Genomic DNA, 18,832 nt, shown 5'->3' on the forward strand with positions numbered 1-18,832 from the left:
CTCTCTGGAGAAATCTTCACTTAATGGCTAGGTTTTGTCTTTATATATTTAAAAATGATTTGTGTTCTTTCTCCTCAGCCATGAATTAGGACAATTTAAATTGTCCCTACCCATTACCTTGTGGACTCCCATGTTTGGAACTAGACTAGAGGCTATTCTGAAAGAGTTGCTCTCCCCATCTTCAGTGGGAGTCCACCTGCCTCTCCCCCTTCCCCCACACTGGACACTGGGCCCCCTCCCCACACCATTACCATGTTTAAGGTGTCCTGTTTTCCAGTTCCCAGAATCCCTTGTTTCTAAGGCAGAAGTGGCTCTCCAGCTCAGCTCCAGATTTCTAAAAGAAGGCAAAAGCCTGAGCAGAAAGCATCAAGGTAAGTTTCTAGCTCAGACTGTATTGATATGCAGAGTGAGTAAGCCTCTGAGCATACCACTGGAATGTTCTCCTTTCCTGGAGGCATTTGAACATGAACTCTTCTTTGCCACAGTGACATTCCAAGTTCCTGTCATAGATATATCACATAATTTAAATTTAAATTTTATATTTTATAAATGCCAATGCAGTGAGATCTTCCTGAAGGGTTCAGTAAACAGTGATTTCACACCTGTATGGGCTGTCCAGTGAACACAACACAAAATGGCAGCAGGAATCCGTGGTGTGAGAAAAACATACATCTTTACTGTAATATATTCTAACAAAAAATGTCAAGTCCTTATAGGAGTAGACAGTGGACTAAAACAAAGCTCACACCCCTCTAAGAACACTTCCATGCCCAATAAGGGATCCTCCCATAACTGTCTGAAGCCAAGGGCCCGGGTGTGGGCATAGGATTTATTTTTCTGTGAGTGACACAATTTAAATTTTATGTCGTCATCTCATGGAATGGAAAGTCCCTCACACTTGACCGTAAAGCAGATGAAACACAAACTCTAGCATCCGTATTCACAGGCTGGGGCTTCAGCTTACATGGCAAAAAGGTATATCAGAGGCCACCAACCAGTGAACTTCCTGGCCATTAAAACCTTAGGCAGAATCATCGTGTTCATCAGGTATTTTATCCATAATTCATTTTCTAGCCATGTATCCAGCATTGAGATGTGATTGTGTGTTATACAGAAATATTCAAAGTAAAAGCTTTGATCCAGCAGCTTTGATCAGACTTGAAGGAGGCTGAGTTGAACACCTGTCCTGTGGTGAGAGGGTTGGGGGAGAGGAGGGGCCCCAGCCGGGGAAGCAGGGGGATACCAGGCGAAGATACCTGGGCAGGACAACCTTGGGGGGTTTATAACCCAGAGAAGAGATGTGGACAAGATTGTTGTGAACAGGAAGTTAGCGAATGATTAAGACTGAGGGATTTAAACATAAGTTTTTGCCTGAGCTCTAATTAAATTGGACATGCAATTTGAGAAGAAATACTTGACAGAAGGGTAACAAGCAAAATAGAAAAAATGATCAAGGAAGTCCAAAACAAACACTCGTACTTTCTATAATGAGTGGTGCTAAGTCTTGCTGGAAAAATTTCAATTTTGGAGGAGGGTGTCTGTAGAAAGTTGTTGATTCTGTAGATGGGTCAAAGTGATGAAGGTAACCATTGCCTAAGCAACTTTTGAGTAGGCTACCCTAAGAAAACACTTTTCCCCCCCTTTAAATAGGTATTGTGTTGGAACTGAGTGAATTGAAAAATACAGTAAACAGAGTTCAAGAGAATGCTGATACAATTACTAGGAGGACCAATGAATCACTCTTAACACTCAGAGCAATTCCTGAAGGTAAGTGGAAAGGGGAATCTTGATTTAATTAATGTTTGCTCCTTGTAAAGCCATTACACAGCAGAAGGAAGTCCTACTGCCAGTCTGATTAACAGCCTTGCTCCAAATTGAGGCCGAGATAAGAGTTTTTACTAGCAAAGGAGTATGATTTGGAAGTGCAGATAACTATTTTTTAAATAGCTCCAGAACACCTGCATTGCAATGCTAAAATCATACTCTGAAAATCAAAAATCCTTGGGAGACTTGATCACTCCCCCCCCCCCATGAACTGCTTTCTTTTAAAATGACTCGACACATCCCTTTAATGAAAGGGTCATTTGAAGAAGTCAGCAAGAAGCTGAATGTTCCCACTTTAAGGGATAATGCTAGATGCATTATAAATGGGGGCAATTAACTCTTGCTGGTGATCTTCCTTCTTGAGGCAATAAAGCATTCTAAAATAAGCTCAGAAATCACTTTAATATTGATGGGTTGGAAATGTACTATTCATTACCGTCCGAAATAGGAAAACTGTTTAAAAGTATAATACAAATGAGTCCAGCTGCAAAGCAGTCCCTCAACCTTCCCTTCTTTTCATAATAAGCCTTATTTTTTTTTTAAGATTTTATTTATTTATTTGACAGACAGAGATCACAAGTAGGCAGAAAGGCAGGCAGAGAGAGAGAGATAGGAGGAAGCAGGCTCTCCGCTGAGCAGAGAGCCCGATGTGGGGCTCGATCCCAGGACCCTGGGATCATGACCTGAGCCGAAGGCAGAGGCTTTAACCCACTGAGCCACCCAGGTGCCCCCATAATAAGCCTTATAAGACACCCTAACAACTCCAGAGTTCTCCCTGTGGTTTCAGTGGTAAACATGGAAACTACTGTCAGAGGGTCTGGGCTTGGGGCACTTTGCACTGACTTCTAACCTTAAATCATGGGAACACGTTCTAACGAAGTTTCGTTTCATTTCATTTTCTTTTCTTTTCTTTCCTTTTTCCTTTCTTTCTTTCTCGCTCCATCCCTCTCTCTTTCTTTCTTTTAGGACACATGATGTCTGTTGGTTAAATACTTAAAAGTACCTTTTCAGGGGCACCTTGGTGGCTCAGTTGGTTAAGCATCCAACTCTTGATTTCAGCTCAGGTCATGATCTCAGGGTTGTGAGATCGAGCGCCATATCAGGCTCTGTTCTAAGCACGGAGCCTGCTTAATATTCTCTTTACCCCTGCCCCGCCCCAACCTCCCCTTTTAAAAAAAACCTTTTTTATTTGGAAGTAATTTCAGACTTGCAGAAAAATTGCTGCAATTAATGTTGGTTTTTGTCCTGTTTGAGACTGGATACTTTAAACGTGAATACTGGTGCCTTTAAAAAAATCATCACCCAGATTTTCTAAAACAACTGAATTCCACTTTATCCATTGTGACTGGTTAGTCTTTGTTCTGCTGTTCCATCTAGTAGCCAGCTGACGTTGTGGGTAAATGCCACTCCCTCCAGCCTAGGACATGCCCGCCTTACCTACAAATTTAAATTCCCCCAAATTCTTATCTACACATGGACTGATTTCAAGAAGGTAATTCATGACTAGGAGAAGGGAGACCAAATAAAGAAGTTTAGCTTATTAACATCTACGATGCTGAGAACACAATTGGTAGGTGATCTCACTGTGTATTGAAAGGTCAATAGAGAACATTGTTACCAAAACTATTTCATTTGTCCCTAAGAGTGTGTGGTAAGGCATAGGGCATTCAGTCTTAGTACTGCCATTAATGAATGAGAAGCCCTATTTTCTGTTCAGCAGCCTGTAAGAAATACTATACATGTTTCCGTGAAAAGTCATATTTACAGTGGTTTATAGTTTTCCCCATTATATGGGGGAAAGAGGAGTGCATGCTTCCATTTAAATTTGTCAGGTATCCAAGGCAAGGGAACCAAAGTCAAAGAGCTGGCCGCATCTGCAAATCAGAGCGCAGCAAGCACCCTAAAGGACGTCGTGGGATTGAGCCAGAAGCTGCTAAACACATCCACCGACCTGTCCAGGGTTGACGCCACCTTACGAGAAACCAACAGACTTCTACAGGACTCCTCAATGACCAGTATGTCCTGGTTTCCCTTCCCAGCGGGGAAGTCCATGTTGTGAGATTTTCAACTGGCTCAGTGTACCATAGGGTCTTTGTGACAGACAGCATCCCTAAGGAATAAAAATGCACTGATGTCTAGATTTGCATTTATAAGGCGAGAGAAGAGCCTTGGGGAGGGCCTGCTGCTGGCGCATTTTTCATGTACAGTTGACCCTTGAACAACATAGGTTTCAACCGCTGTTGAAATTTTTTTTCACTGTACAGATTTTGTTTTCTATGAATACAGAAAATGTAGTTTCTTTGAGTTTCTTAATAACATTTTCTTGACTCTAGCTTACCTCATTGTGAGAATACCGTGTATGATGCATGTAACCTACAAACCGTGTTAATTGACTGTTTACATGGTTGATGGGGCTTCCAGCCAACGGTAGGCTATTCCTAGTGAAGTGTTGGGGGCATCAGAAGTTACACACAGCTTTGCAACTGCATGGGGTTGAGAGGCCTCCACCCCACCCCTGAGTCACCTGAGGGTCAACTGTATTTACCAAAATCTCAAGGATCTGATCATTAGGATGTTCTATTTTATTCAGTACATTGGGAATAATAAATTCACCTCTCTCGTTTCCTCCCTGCCGCCATCTTTCTCGCCACCGCTACTGGGTAGCTCTGTTAGCTGGAAGAAGACTGAAAGACGCCGAGACCCAAGCCAGCCTTTTATTTGATCGCTTGAAGCCTTTGAAGATATTAGAAGAGAACCTGAGCAGAAACCTATCAGAAATCAAACTGCTCATCAGCCAGGCCCGGAAGCAAGCAGCTTCTGTGAGTGTGGGTTCCTGGGGCTCTCAGGAGCTCGGGCCTCCCGCAGCGGGGGCTCTCGGTAACCTCCGGTCTCAGGGGACTGTCACACTGACTTCTACTGATTCTGCTCTTACCATCCACATTTCTCCCAGCCTTGTCTACAGTACATTTAAGACTTTGTGTTAGGTATATTTACACTCATATATATATAAATATATACATATATATATGTGTGTATATATATATATGTATATAAATATATATATGTGAGATATATATATGTATGGCAACTTATGACTTTCATTTATGGTGTTTATGCTTGGTCTCAAAAATACCATCTCTCCTGCCCTGGATAGTATATTTAAGTGGACTTAAGTAGTCTCATTTTCTTTTTTTTTTTTTTTTTTTTTTTTTTTGCTTCATTCAACCTGGTTCCAAATGATAGCAAAGAGATCTCACGTCTTTGTGGAGATTTATAACCATAGCCTCAATCGTCGGTCCACAGCTGTTCTCAGCTGCTGTAGAGCTCATGGTCTAAGTGTCTACCTATAAGCTGCCTTGGTCGAGTCTGGCTCCATGGCCATCATTTCACGAACGTAGCAATGCAAATGTTCCTCAGAGCGTGGCTGCACCCTGAGCCTCATCGCCCAGGAGTCCGGCTGCACAGCCTCCACACACAGGTGCTCACAAATCCAGGGCACTGAGTGCATCGAACACTTGAGAACTGGAAAGAAAGTGCGTTACGGCCATCCGTAGCTCCAGGCCTTGGCTGTGCTCTAAACAGGAGGCATTTCAGGGAAATTTCTTCAAGAGACTAAGCCGTTAACACGCTACAGGGGATTTATAGAGGGCGGATGTGACCTCTGGTCTCATGTTCATCCACCTGAACCCTGCTAGCTAAGAAAAAGCCGTTCTGGAGTCTTCTACTCCCCCCTCCCTCGAGTGACCTCAATATTGGAAAATGGCCGTAGGTTGACATGAGCTCTGGTTTCTGTTTGTTTCAGTGGAAGTCACCAATGAAACGTAAGCCTGACGGATGCTTCTGAATGCTCTGATTAGTACAAACGTATAATCTTTAAAGCTAATATAGGAAATATATGCAGATACTTAGAGAAAAGTGTAATAAGTGCAGGGGTTGCTCTATAAATATTTGCTGGATATATAAATAGATTATCCCTTCACGTATTTGACAGATGATCATCAAACGTCCTCCCTGGGTCGGGGTAAAGATTCCAGGGTGATCTGGATAAGCTCCTTGTCTCAAGGAATTAAGTCTCACATGAGTGAGCCCATTTCCTATGTAAAATAGTCTTAAAACTTCAAGACTGACTTTTCCATATTTAAGTTATTCACCAAACAAAATAATTTTCCTTACTACCTGATCTCTCACATTATGAAACACAAAGCCTTATACATCCTCAAGAGAGGAAACTTGCAGACCAGTGAAAATTGGTTCTGGAACAGCACGTTTCATCTCCTGGCCTATGGCCAGTGTTTGTCACTGAGTGATTAGGACACTTCCTCTTCCCTTTCACAGATCAAAGTTGCCGTGTCTGCGGACCGAGATTGCATCCGGGCCTACCAGCCTCCGATTTCTTCTACCAACTATAACACCTTAACACTCAATGTTAAGACAAGTGAACCCGATAACCTTCTCTTCTACCTGGGGAGCAGCACCAGTGTGAGTATGGACTGTAGAAAGCCCCAATGTATCTCTTCCGAGCGTATGTAGTTTCTGAATTGGCGGGGTGGGGGTGAGGGAGGTGATGAAAGAAAAAAACAAAACAAAAAAACAAAAAAAAACAGAGCCTTGGCGAAATCTCGAATCCTCCTAAGGGAACTAAACTTTTGCTAACCTAGTAGCATTAGATTAAAAACACACAGAGTCCCAAGCTGCATGCCTGTGAGGAGGGCCCTATGATGTTGAGGAGAGTGTCTTCCCTAGCTGCAGGGTGGCATTTCTTAATGGCTTCTGTAGCCTCTTCAGCCACCAAGCACAGCCTTGGGGGTGGAAACTGGATCTTGGCGGTTGTCATCAGGGGTGGGGGTGTGCACTCTAAGGGGCGTATCAGAACCGTCCAGCTTCACCCAGGCTCCTCCACCCAACGAGATTTCGGTGGTTCCCAGAGGGGCAAGTCCCCTGTGGAAGACCGACTTGATACCTTTGGCGGCCAGGGGGAATGGGTCAGAACCCTTGTGGGTCTGAGGGCAGAAAATATTAACGAGCACAAGTTCTGAAACATCTTCGTGGGAGCGGAGGTGCAGAACAGATGCAAGTCCGCCTTACGGGGTATCGTGACTCCTGTCTTACTACGTATTTCATGTTCACTCACTGCCTTCTCAGACTGGGCAGACCAGTCCAGTGCCTTTCCTCCTGTTCTCTGTAAGTTACTGGTGATCCCCAGTGAGTGTTTCTGAGGAACTTTCTGGAAGGGACTGTGCAGGGCCATGCAGGGCAAGGTTGGGAGGGGCACTAGTATCCAACAATGGCGTAACCATCTCCAAGACTCTGAGTTCTCCAGCTCCAGGGAGGGCAACATTTAAAGACAAAAGGCGGGTTTTTGAGGTTTTTGTTGTTGTTTTTAAGAATAGAGGAAATGCTCTAGGAGCTTATTCTTTAACACGTTTTGGTAGTCATGCAAACATCCGGCATGTAAACTCATCCCAGCTCATGTCCGCACCCCAGTCTGATTTCTTGGCAGTGGAGATGCGGCGGGGGAAGGTGGCCTTTCTCTGGGATCTGGGCTCCGGGTCCACGCGGTTGGAATTTCCAGACCTCCCAATTGACGACAACAAATGGCACAGTATCTATGTAACCAGGTAGTAGAGAAAGTTCTCTCCAAGTGTCTCTTTTTTTGAAACTGTACCTTATAAGTTTGTAACATGGTTGTCATATCATATAGTCTTTGAAAGTTGGGGGAATTTAGATTATAGTTAAAGGATAGTTGGTTTAGATTAACTATAGAAATAAGGGCTCCCCCCCCCTTATTATAGAAGAAATAAACTTTGTTACCAAAATCAATGATCAAAAGAAGAAAAATGTTATACGTTTGTTACCTTTAGAATGTTAGGTCTCAAGCTGGCCGACCAGTAAACTGAGTTCTCCCCCACAGAGAGGAGTGAGAGGCAACATGGTAGAAATCCCACATGGGGGGTGTGGTGTGTATGTAGAAGAAGAAAGAAGGCAGGGATCCAAGTGGGAAGTGTGGTTTCTTAAAAGCCAGACACAAAGCAAAATTCTTCCTTGCAAAGTCTCTCTTAAGGTGTGTCTTTTTACTTTTCTGTAATCTTATGGTTTGTTGTTGCTGGGCATTCTTGACTTTTGCTTTGTTATTTGTGGAAAAGGAGTAATACTGAAGGCAGTAGCCTGTTTCAAATAATTAACTGATCATCTGTAACTGGTTTAAGCAAGAAGGTAACACAATGCAATTTATGATTTAGAAGACCTTCTCCACAAGTTTTTGCCAGTAAACTGGGGATGGAATGGACAGGACTGTAAGACGGAGACCAGTGGGGGGACCCGCTGCAGGGAATGTGGCGAGAAGAGCCTGGAGACTGCCTAGAAACAGATGTGTACTTAACGCGGACAGATGTGGGATTCTGAAAGTGTTCTTTCTGTAATTCTTTGTGACCCATAGATTTGGAAACATCGGTTCATTGAGTGTAAAAGAAATGAGCGCAGCTCAGAAGCCACCAACAAAAACAAGTAAATCCCCTGGAACTGCCAATGTTCTCGATATAAACAACTCAACGCTCATGTTTGTTGGAGGGCTTGGAGGACAGATCAAGGTAACATTCAAGACATTCATCTGAACAGGACTGATGGGCTGCTTTTCTCTAAAACTAGTATGCTTGAACTATTGAACAGATCCAAGGCAGATAAACATTTCTCGTTTCTGTGATTTTGCATAATGACAGCACATTTTCAGAGTTGGGCTGGTTTTATAAAGCAGAGGGTCCTGCCGAATAAAGAGCGTAAATGGAAAGGAAGCCAATGGTCCATTTTGCGATTTGAGTTTCTTTTCCAGGACTGAAACAGGGAATTCAGCATTCTACATTCATTTCTGTAATTTCTTTTATCGCTCTTCTAAACCTAGTGGTAGAGTAAGGCTAATTAGTGTTTAACACCAGAGCCAGTGGTATATATTTTATTATACCCTCTCTCCCCTTACTGGATGAAGTTGAGTCACTTGGATTTGGTTCTGTGTTCTGAGAGTAAGGGGGTCAGTTCCAGCCGGGCCCTCACTACTGACCAACATGCTCTGAGCTTCTGTTTCCTCACCTACATGTAAAAGGGGCTTCTCTCCAGGGCCCCTGGTAACCGAGGTGATCTTTGCGATCCTGTCTGGTTATCGCTCTTTCTACAATTACACTTAATAATTGGGAGGAAACCAGTGATCACAATGGGGCCATTTTTCTGGATGTTTTCTCAAAATTTGGATGTTAGATTTGAGTTCCCAGCAAGGAGTTCTGTGCACATAGAGAACGTATTCCTTTCCTCATTCATGTGGATTGTGTTTTGTTTGTTTATATTAGAAGTCTCCCGCTGTGAAGGTTACTCATTTTAAAGGCTGCATGGGAGAGGCCTTCCTGAACGGACAGTCCATCGGCCTGTGGAACTATATTGAACGGGAGGGCAAGTGCCATGGCTGCTTTGGAAGGTAATGGGCCCCGCAATTTAATATACAGTCATTCATGTCCCATAGCTGCTTAGGGAATTCCCATGCCCATCACGGTGGCCCAGAGTCTGTCATGTCAGTAGTCTTACCCCAAAGGATAGGGCATAGGTCATTTACTAATGGAAGCCTGGGCATCATTTTTAACCTTTAAGAAGTAGTTTTCAGGGTCTCATATGCTTTCATCGTGGATCATATCCTTGAGAAGCACCAGATATCTTCTCAAAGCACCTTCTGTCCCCGAGAGCCGTGGGATCATCTTTGATAAATCACTGTACATCTTCAGTTTGAAAATACTTGAGAATTTGGTTTCTGCCACCAGGTTTTATAGCTACATACTTTCTCATTCTTAAATTCTGGAATTCTAGAAATTAAATGCCTTTGGCAACGGAGAACAACTCCCTGACATCGTTTGGCAGATATTGCTATAGGAGCAGGCATTTAATAACAATCTCACCGAGCTCAACAGCCCCCGTTTTTGTTTCTAAAAAGATAACTGCAACCCCAGAAGTATACAAATCTCGTTTCCTCAAGCTTTCGTAATTAAGACAATAGATTGCTTCTGCCATTAGAGAAATGTAACATCTGATATAATTCTGTCATCTAATGGGCTGCTCTGTCCAGATAGATATCTGTAATTAACAAGGAGCCGTGACAAGATCAGTTGGAAGCAACTCCCATTACATTTAGAAACTCGTGGGCGAGTTTTCATTTTGTTACTGTCAGAGCTGTTTTCTCTTAGAGCTCGTAGCTTGGGAGTTTGTGGTTTGAGCCTTTTATTTGTTTCCTTCCATTGACTTCACTTGCTTTCAAAGTGATGACCAGAAGTTTGGTTTTAGGAGCCTTATGACTGAAAAAAATATTAGCTTTGGAGTTTGAGTGTTTCAGGCTCCCTCTCCTACCAAATCTCTCTCAGTGACTTTGTAATAAGTCACCTCACCTCATGGAGACTTGGTTTCTTCTTTCCAGAATAGGAAAATGAAAATCTTGTTGTCCTACCTCCCAGCACTGGTGATGAACCCTTAACCATGATGTACATGAAAATCCTCCATAAACTCGAGACCCCTGGCCCCAGTGTTCCACTCTGACCTTCCTGCAGTCACAGTCCATTGCTTTTTAGGTAGATGCCTTAGGATTATTTTCTTGACAATAAGCATGTGAAACCCAAGGTTTTGTAATTGGCAAATAAGATTAAAAAATGATACTGCCTCGTGAGATAATGACACCAGCTCTAGAACTCTGGGAGCCGAGAACTCCCCATCACTTTTTCCTCATGCTGTTTTTCTGATAGGGAAGTTTCCCGAGCAATTTAGTGATTCTAACTTGAGAACGGTTCTGACCCTTGGGCTCTGGGTCACAGATTGACCCCTGATCATTAATCTTACTTGTAGAGAGAAAAGTCTTAAGAGAGCTCAAAAATTTCTAATACAGAAAATGCCCCCTACTTTAGCTGTTGCAGTATTCCTAAGTTCACCCATCACTTTCAGGGTTATGTTTAAACCCCTGGCCTTAATACTCATTAAGGAGGGCACAGATTGCGTGGAGCACTGGGTGTTATATGCAAACAATGAATCATGGAACACGACATCAGAAATTAATGGTGTACTGTATGGTGACTAATGTAACACAATAATAATACCGCTGGCCTTGAACTGCAGTAATGAGGGAATTTAATGACTACTAGCTCTTCTCCTCATTTGCTGGAATGAGGAAGTCCGTTTTCTATGTGGCCATTGGTTTCTTCTCTAAAGAAAACCCTCCCACCACCCCACCCTGGACCCCCAGGGAAAGATGAAGATTGCTACAGACCGAGAGGAGGGATTAGCAGGTGCTCCCACTGCCCACCCATCCCCCGGCCCCACCGGCCTCCACCCTATTCTTGGAACTGGCTTTTTTGGTAGAAGGTTGACCACCCACATGAACTTCAGGATCAGATTGACTCATTAGCTCAAACAGAGGTTTTCTGGGTACGGAGCAAATCAGCAGGCTATCCTTACATTGACTACCATATTGACTACCTAAAGTATCCTTATATTGACTACCTTATGTTGACTACCTAAAGTATATTTTTTAAAAGAATACTAGTTTAATAGGTATTAATAAATACTTTTTTCTAAGTGGGGATATAAGGTGTGTCCTGACTATAAATTGTTGGGAAGCACTGAGTGAAACAGTTAAGTACACTGTCTTATGGTGAGGCCATCGGAGCCTCTGATATGCTTACACACACTAATCATGTCCTCGGGAGCAGCTGGAGTTGCAGCAGTCCCAAACTCACCTGATCCCCAACTGTTTAAAAAGCGTTTCAGAGTTGCCTTCATTCCATAGAACATGCAGGGGCAGGTGCAGAGACAGACACAAGGGGGCGCTTTCTGTCCGCCTTTTTATTTATTTATTTATTTATTTATTTTTAAATTTTTAAAGATTGTATTTATTTATTTGTCAGAGAGATGAGCACAGGAAGACAGAGTGGCAGGCAGAGGCAGAGGGAGAGGCAGGCTCCCCGCCGAGCAAGGAGCCCGATGCGGGACTTGATCCCAGGATGCTGGGATCTTGACCTGAGTTGAAGGCAGTCGCTTAACCAACTGAACCACCCAGGTGTCCTTGTCCGTCTTTTTAAATTGAGCTGTCTTCATTTTAGGCAACCTCCCCTACTTATTAGATGAAGACTTTGGCTTAGAGTTAACTAACTAATTCTAGGAAATGAATCAATGTTAGCAGACCGGTGATTAGAATTCATTGCTTTTGACCTTCTTGTTTAAGTAATCTGCCATTATTAAATCATTAGTGTGGTCCTCTGATGTCCTTTAGATTTAAAAATTAGTTTTCTCAGAACGAGCGTTTACCTTTGACTTCTATTACCAAGGAAACGAATTGATTTTTTTTTTTTTTGCTTTTTTTCCTCTTTGAATATATTTGCCTTTTTTATATGTTTTTGGCATATGTTTATAATTATGATCTCTTAAATTCTTAAAGGACATTATACAGTAAGCCACTGATTCTAACAGTTTTCATCTAAATATGGAAAAGCCTTTTTATTTAATTACCAGGTCTTTATTCTTGTATTAGTGATGAGTGGATGTTGTGACAGGCTGTGTTGGGACCTTTGGGACAGGCCAGTCTCCCGTGTTCCAGGCCCCTGCTAGCTGCTGGCGATGTCAGCATTAGTCATTAGAGCTGATCTTCTCCAACGTCTCCTGGTCTCTAGGAAAGACACCTGTGGAAGCACAGAGGAAGTGCTCTGCTGCTGTGGCAAGTGGAGGCACAGGTGAAGTGGCATCAGAGGCCCGGGGCCCAGGTGTCCCCGCCACTCACTGTCATACAGCTGCCCTGAGTACTGATGGGTGTGAGCAGTGTGACCCCCTATCATGGGAGCTTGCATCAGAGGACTAGTGATTCTTAAAGGCTCGTTGAGCTGAGTGCTGGGGAGGTAAGGTTGTTTTGGCAACCACCCAGCTTTCATTTGTCCCAGAGTCCCTTGCCTATGCAGGGCGCCAGAGCTGCCTTCCTGTGGTCTACCTGGGAACAGGCACCTGGGCTGACTGGTGATACTTGTGGATCTCATGGTTATAGAACAGAAGCCTCAGACACAAGAGGACAAGCCCCGGGGAGGGGGAGCAAGAACTTTCTCAGGAAATGCACAAACATGGTTTCATTTGAGTGCATCCCTCATTGTGGCTAACTCATGTGGCCAGGCCCTGCTGATGGAGAGAAACCAGAAACAGAGAGCTCCCCTCCTCAAGAACAGGGAACTCATTAGCTCTGGAGAGAGAGAAGGCGTGCATAGCAGGACTAGAGAGATTTCTGGACTTTTGTTTGAAAAATGACTTCACCATTTTCTTGGGTGTGCCCTTGGACAAAGTACTTAATCTTTGAGGCTCTGCTTTTAATAGGCAAAATGACATCCCTTTGAGGTCCTTTGAACATAGCAAAATAATCAGAGCTAACTGGAGTGAACATTTAAGTGCCAAGCACTGTTTAAAGGACTTTACATGTATTAAATCATATATGCCCCTTCCTGAGAGCATCTATTGTCCTTATTTTACAGATGAAGGTAATGACACACAGAGACGTTAGGTAACTCTTCTGAGTTCACACAGCTAGTAAAGAGGGAGACAGGGATTTGAACCCCAGCAGTCTGGTTCTAGAGTCTGTGTCGTTAGCCACATGAAACTGTGACCAGCCAAGAAACAGAGCAATGGAACATACCTGCAGGAAGTCACAGGTTTCAGAATGAAATAATAGAGAATTAAACCATACCTTCTTCATGCAGAGTGCATTTCCTTTAAGTTATACTTCTAAGAAAGGTCAAGGGACAGAAATCTTTCAAAAAAGCAGACCACAGGAAGCTGTCAGCTTGAAGCCTCAGGTTTCATAAAGCACTGATATTTTTCTTTTGTTAATGGAAACAGTGTCACCGTTTGGTTACGTGTCCTGTGTAGAGATGTGGCTCTGAGTTTGGGTATTACACCTTCAGCTGGGGAAAGTGCAAATTCATATTCCCCCCCCCCAAAAAAAAACCCCACATCTGAAGCCCAGAAATGTATTTTTTAAATGCATTGTGATATGTTCCAGATAAACTTACTTTGTATTTGAAGAGTGAATAAAGTCAGCCTTTTGAGGTATGGGGATGACCAGAAAACACACAGACCTGAGAAGTACCAAGGTCTATTTTAAATAACTTTGTTGTAAGCATACCTGACATATTTCTGAGATGGTGCTATTGTCAATGATGGTTTGTTTGTTTGTTTCCTTTTTTTTTTTTTTTTTGGTAAAGTGGTCCTTCTGCTACATTGGTGCATACTTGTTTTCCATCGCTATCCTAGTTTAACTGATGCATTGCTTAAAACCAGCAGATAAATTATAAAATGTTAATATAAAAGCCAGCAGATAAAGGATAAAATGTTAATATAAAAATTACTCTGAAAGCTTTGGAATTAAGAAAGGATAGTGACAGTAAAGAAAGTCAGAACAAATGAAAATCTACCTGATAAAGAGAAATATTTATAGCAGTTATCCATCCTTTGAAGACCTTTCTTCTTTCTTCTTCCAGTGAACACGGCCTATGTTAACTTTCTTTTCTGTAGAAAGCAACTGGACTTTGTCTTGCATAATCTAGCAACATATTTTAAGATAGGTCTTACAGTGACTTATCAAATTATGGAAATAACAGCTCTACCCACAATGTTTGTGAGGGGAAGCCCTCAGTAAAGGTATCCTTTCTTTTTAACTGCCTTCCTGAGAATAGATTGTGTTTCCTCTGCTCTGTCTTGCAGCCTACAGAATGAAGACTCCTCCTTCCATTTTGATGGGAGTGGGTATTCGGTTGTGGAGAGAACGCTCCGGACGACGGGGACTCAGATAATTATGCTTTTTAGTACCTTTTCACCCAACGGGCTGCTTCTCTACCTCGCTTCAAATGGCACTGTAAGTATATTCAGTCAAATTGTTGTGAGGATATTTATGTTTAATGACTTCTTTGTGAGCACATACAAATATAAGACGTACATATGTCATACTAGTTCCTCATTTTAAATATTTTTATGTTATAAATTCACTGAAGAACCATTGCAAAATACAGGAGAGCACCATGTAGAAAAGAGCCATCCTACCATTTGATCAATGATATTTGTTATTAAATTTTGACTTTTCTCTATCTTGTTCATTGCTCATTCTGATCACTGTGGCCTTCATTGAATTCCATCTATGGGAACTTAATGTTGTTTTTATTCTATTGTGGGGTTGATTTCTCTCAATCTTCTAGTTTTTTTGTAGGACTGGCCCATTTATGAATCTAAATGAAAATGATACAAAGATTCCACTTCTCTTACTGTAGATTTTGGCAACAATGTGTTTCTCTCCTTTATACCTGTGTAGTACTCTAGAAAGTCTTCCCAGATACTTCAGTTTCCTAACAGAGACTTCTGATGGTTGGGCCAGATCCAGATTTCTGAGTTTGGCTTTGGAAGGTTTTACTCTCCTGCAACAGGAAGGAAAAGGGAATCTGTGAGAACGATGTAGCCCTGGGTAATTTCTTTCTCTTCTTCACAGAAAGACTTTTTATCCATCGAGCTGGTGCATGGCAGAGTCAGAGTAACAGTAGACCTGGGCTCAGGGCCTCTTGCCCTTACTACAGACAGACGCTATAACAATGGAACCTGGTACAAAATCGCCTTCCAGAGAAACCGAAAGCAAGTTAAGTGCACAGAAGGGCAATGAGATGGTACAGGCCACCCTTGTAGGAATAAAAATCCTTCCAAAATCAGGAACGCCTGAGTAGTTCAGTAGATTTAATGTCTGACTCTTAATTTTGGCTCAGGTCACGGTCTTAGGGTTGTGAGATCGAGCCCCGCATAGGGCTCTCCACTGGGCATGGAGCCTGTTTGGGATTTTCTCTCTCTCTTCCCCTCCTCTCTTGTCACTAGAAACTTGAAGGAAGGAAAGAAGGAAGGAAGGAATCCTTCCAAAATCAGCAATTTTTTAAAATTTATTTTTTATTTATTTTCATCATAATAGTATTCCATTATTTTTTCACCACACCCAGGGCTCCATGCAATCTGTGCCCCAACCTCCCACCGCCACCCCCCGCTGCCACTTCAAACCCCTCAGATTGTTTTTCAGAGTCTATAGTCTCTCATGGTTCACCTCCCCTTCCAATTTCCAACTCCCTTCTCCTCTCTAACTCCCCATGTCCTCCATCTTATTTGTTATGCTCCACAAATAAGTGAAACCATATGATAATTGACTCTCTCTGCTTGACTTATTTCACTCAGCATAATCTTTTCCAGTCCCGTCCATGTTGTTACAAAAGTTGGGTATTCATCCTTTCTAATGGAGACATAATACTCCATAGTGTATATGAACCACATCTTCCTTATCAGCAATTTTTATTTACTTTAGCTTCTTGGGTATTCTTGAATGATCTTCTAGTAGAAAGCCATTGTTTTCTTTGAAATACTAAATGCCAGGATTCACATATTGCTGGGGAGAATATTATACTTCTTTTTTTTTTTTTTATGGCTTCCAAGAGCATTACCTAACAGTAAGTAGTGAATTGGAATCAAAGATCAAATCCATTCTCTTCCTGACACACACGCACTGCTGTCCTTCAGCAATATGTATTCTGGATTCATTGACTTCTGTACCGAGGATTTTCACATGTCCTTTAATAGTCCAGAACACTCCCCGGTCAAATGTGCAGAATGCAAAGGAATTTATAAAGAAAGAATTTATAAATGAACTTCATTTTTACCTTAATGTTAGACAATGGTTTTCATTTTCCTGGTTCTTCTTTTTAGGAATCCTAGCAGTTATCGATGCGTATGACACCAGTTATAGAGAAACCAAGCAAGGCGAAACTCCAGGAGCATCTTCGGATCTCAATCGTCTAGATAAAGATCCAATTTATGTGGGTGGATTACCTAGGTCAAGAATTGTAAGGTATTTCACGTGTCATAATCATTTCTGTAACTGCCAAATGTGTTAGCTTCCTCGGGCTACTAACTTCCTTGGGCACCACAAGCCAGGGGACAGACAACAGAAGTACGCTCTCTCACAGCCCTGGAGGCTACAGGTCCAAAATCAGGGTGTCAGCAAAGTTGCTTCCTTCTGAGGGCTGTGGGAAAGACTCTGTTCCTTGCCTCTCTCCTAGCTTCTGGCAACTTCAGGCATTCTTTGTGGACAACGTTCTTGTGCCTTATTACATTGTCCTCCCTCTGTGTGTGTCTGTGTCCAGATTTCCCCTTTTTATAAGGACACTGGTCATATTAGACACCTTAATGTCCTCATCTTAATGTGATCTCATCTGTAACAACCCTATTTCCAAATCGGGTCACAGTCCCAGGTCCTGGGGTTTAGGACTTCATCACCTTTTGTAGGGGACAAATTTTAACCCATAATACCTGCTTTGATTCAAACCACTATGTGTCGTATTACTAGGATGTAAAGAAACCCTTCTACAGTAAAATTAATGATTTTTTTGTTTGTGGCCTTTAAAACATCTAGAAATCTTTACCAATTGTTACTAATATTCTACAATATTTAGAGACCCATTTTCCATCACAGGTTGTTTTCCTGTGATTTTAGTTGAGATTTTAGTTGATTCTTTTTCCAGACCAAAAAAAAAAAAAAAAAAAAAATGCTCTCTGCAGACTCATCTGGACTTCCCTTTTGTGTGATGAGAAAGAATAATGTATGTGAAAGTTGAAAGGCCAAGCAACAGGAAGTTAGAGAAAAGATGGTAGAGAAGACAATGAAATAATTTTGTACAACTAATCCATGTTTAGCTTTGTGACTTGACTTTAATAATTGACATAAGCTCTCTGTGGGTCATTGTCCTCAGTGTTATAATTTTGGATTGGACAATTAAGCCCTGAGTTTCACATCATAAAAAAACAAAACAAACAAACAAAAAACTCTATAGGAATGGCCAGCAGTCAAGGCAAGATGGATTCCAGGGAGTGGGATTATCAAATGTCCCAACTGAGTCATCCAGCCCAGTGGTCTTCAGATAAGTTAGTAGCACTATTCAATCTTCAGCCGAGTTCTTATAGGGAATCCTAATAAGCCACATAGACGTGCACCCACTCTGGATGCTGTAAGTTAAGCAGCCCAGATCTACTCCTCATCTTTTCTCTTTGCCAGAAATTTCTGGAAGTTCCAAGAAACACCATTTACCACCACAGTCACCATGCCCCTATCCCATCTTGGAAATGAATTAAACTTCAGGGCAGTGGTCACTTGCCCCAGGTCTTACCACTGCCAGGATGGAGCCAGGACTGGAAACCTGTCTCCTAATCCCAGATTCTAGATGTTTCCTCACATAGTAACAACAGGGGTGGATAGTCCTGTAGCAACAAGCTGTGTTGCCCCTCATCTGTACTGGACCTAATTGGACACCATGTAGACAGTGGAGAAAAGGTCCCATTTTCTAAGAAGATATCCCAAATCACAGACTTTTATGCTAGAAGGAACTTGGGTATCTATCAAGGCTTAGCTTCTTCATTTATAAAGAAGAAATAGAGTTCCAGAACGGTCAAAATTCATGCAAAATCAAGCAGTTGCCTACTGGTCTACAGCTCATTGCTCAACACAGAAGAGAGAAAAATGAAATGGGACTCTAACTGGAAACCATGTGACTTCAGAGTTCTCCTGTGACTAGCTGATGCTTCAGAGTATAACTCAGTCATCTCCATGTTCTGGAAATGAGAGCTTGGTTACATGAGAACCTTGCCCCAGCCAGTAGTGTGGCAACTTGTTAAGAAAAATAACATACTGATTTGGAGTCAAAGGAACAGGATTTGGATAATCTTAGACATTACCAAATGCAGTTATTTCCTTCAGGACAAAGTTCATGACTATGTAGTTGGGCAATGGTCAATGACTTCTGTAACCATGGGATCCTAGGGAGTAGTTCTGTCCACACCTGCTTCAATGGGAGGCTTATATCCATCTTCTACCCTACATGAAACTTGGGTTTCAGTCTACATGCTACTATTTCCTTATAACTGTGTACTGTCTTTTGTAACTGGCCTA

The 18,832-nt window shown here is 42.2% G+C and overlaps 1 protein-coding gene across 1 annotated transcript in view; it reads left to right on the forward strand.

Annotated features, from left to right (window-relative positions):
* The window catches only part of LAMA1 (laminin subunit alpha 1), a 157,436-nt gene that overhangs the window by 121,476 nt on the left and 17,128 nt on the right, over positions 1-18,832 (forward strand). The window contains exons 41-51 of the mRNA XM_004742732.3: positions 278-371; positions 1,651-1,767; positions 3,657-3,839; positions 4,489-4,643; positions 6,160-6,303; positions 7,309-7,442; positions 8,261-8,411; positions 9,159-9,283; positions 14,575-14,725; positions 15,350-15,494; positions 16,597-16,738. Of these exons, the coding sequence (XP_004742789.1) occupies positions 278-371; positions 1,651-1,767; positions 3,657-3,839; positions 4,489-4,643; positions 6,160-6,303; positions 7,309-7,442; positions 8,261-8,411; positions 9,159-9,283; positions 14,575-14,725; positions 15,350-15,494; positions 16,597-16,738 (1,541 nt within the window). The remainder of the gene's footprint in view (positions 1-277; positions 372-1,650; positions 1,768-3,656; positions 3,840-4,488; positions 4,644-6,159; positions 6,304-7,308; positions 7,443-8,260; positions 8,412-9,158; positions 9,284-14,574; positions 14,726-15,349; positions 15,495-16,596; positions 16,739-18,832) is intronic.

This window comes from Mustela putorius, unplaced genomic scaffold (assembly GCF_011764305.1).
Source record: "Mustela putorius furo isolate JIRA1106 unplaced genomic scaffold, ASM1176430v1.1 tig00003858_pilon_pilon_pilon, whole genome shotgun sequence".
Taxonomy (NCBI): Eukaryota; Metazoa; Chordata; class Mammalia; order Carnivora; family Mustelidae; genus Mustela; species Mustela putorius.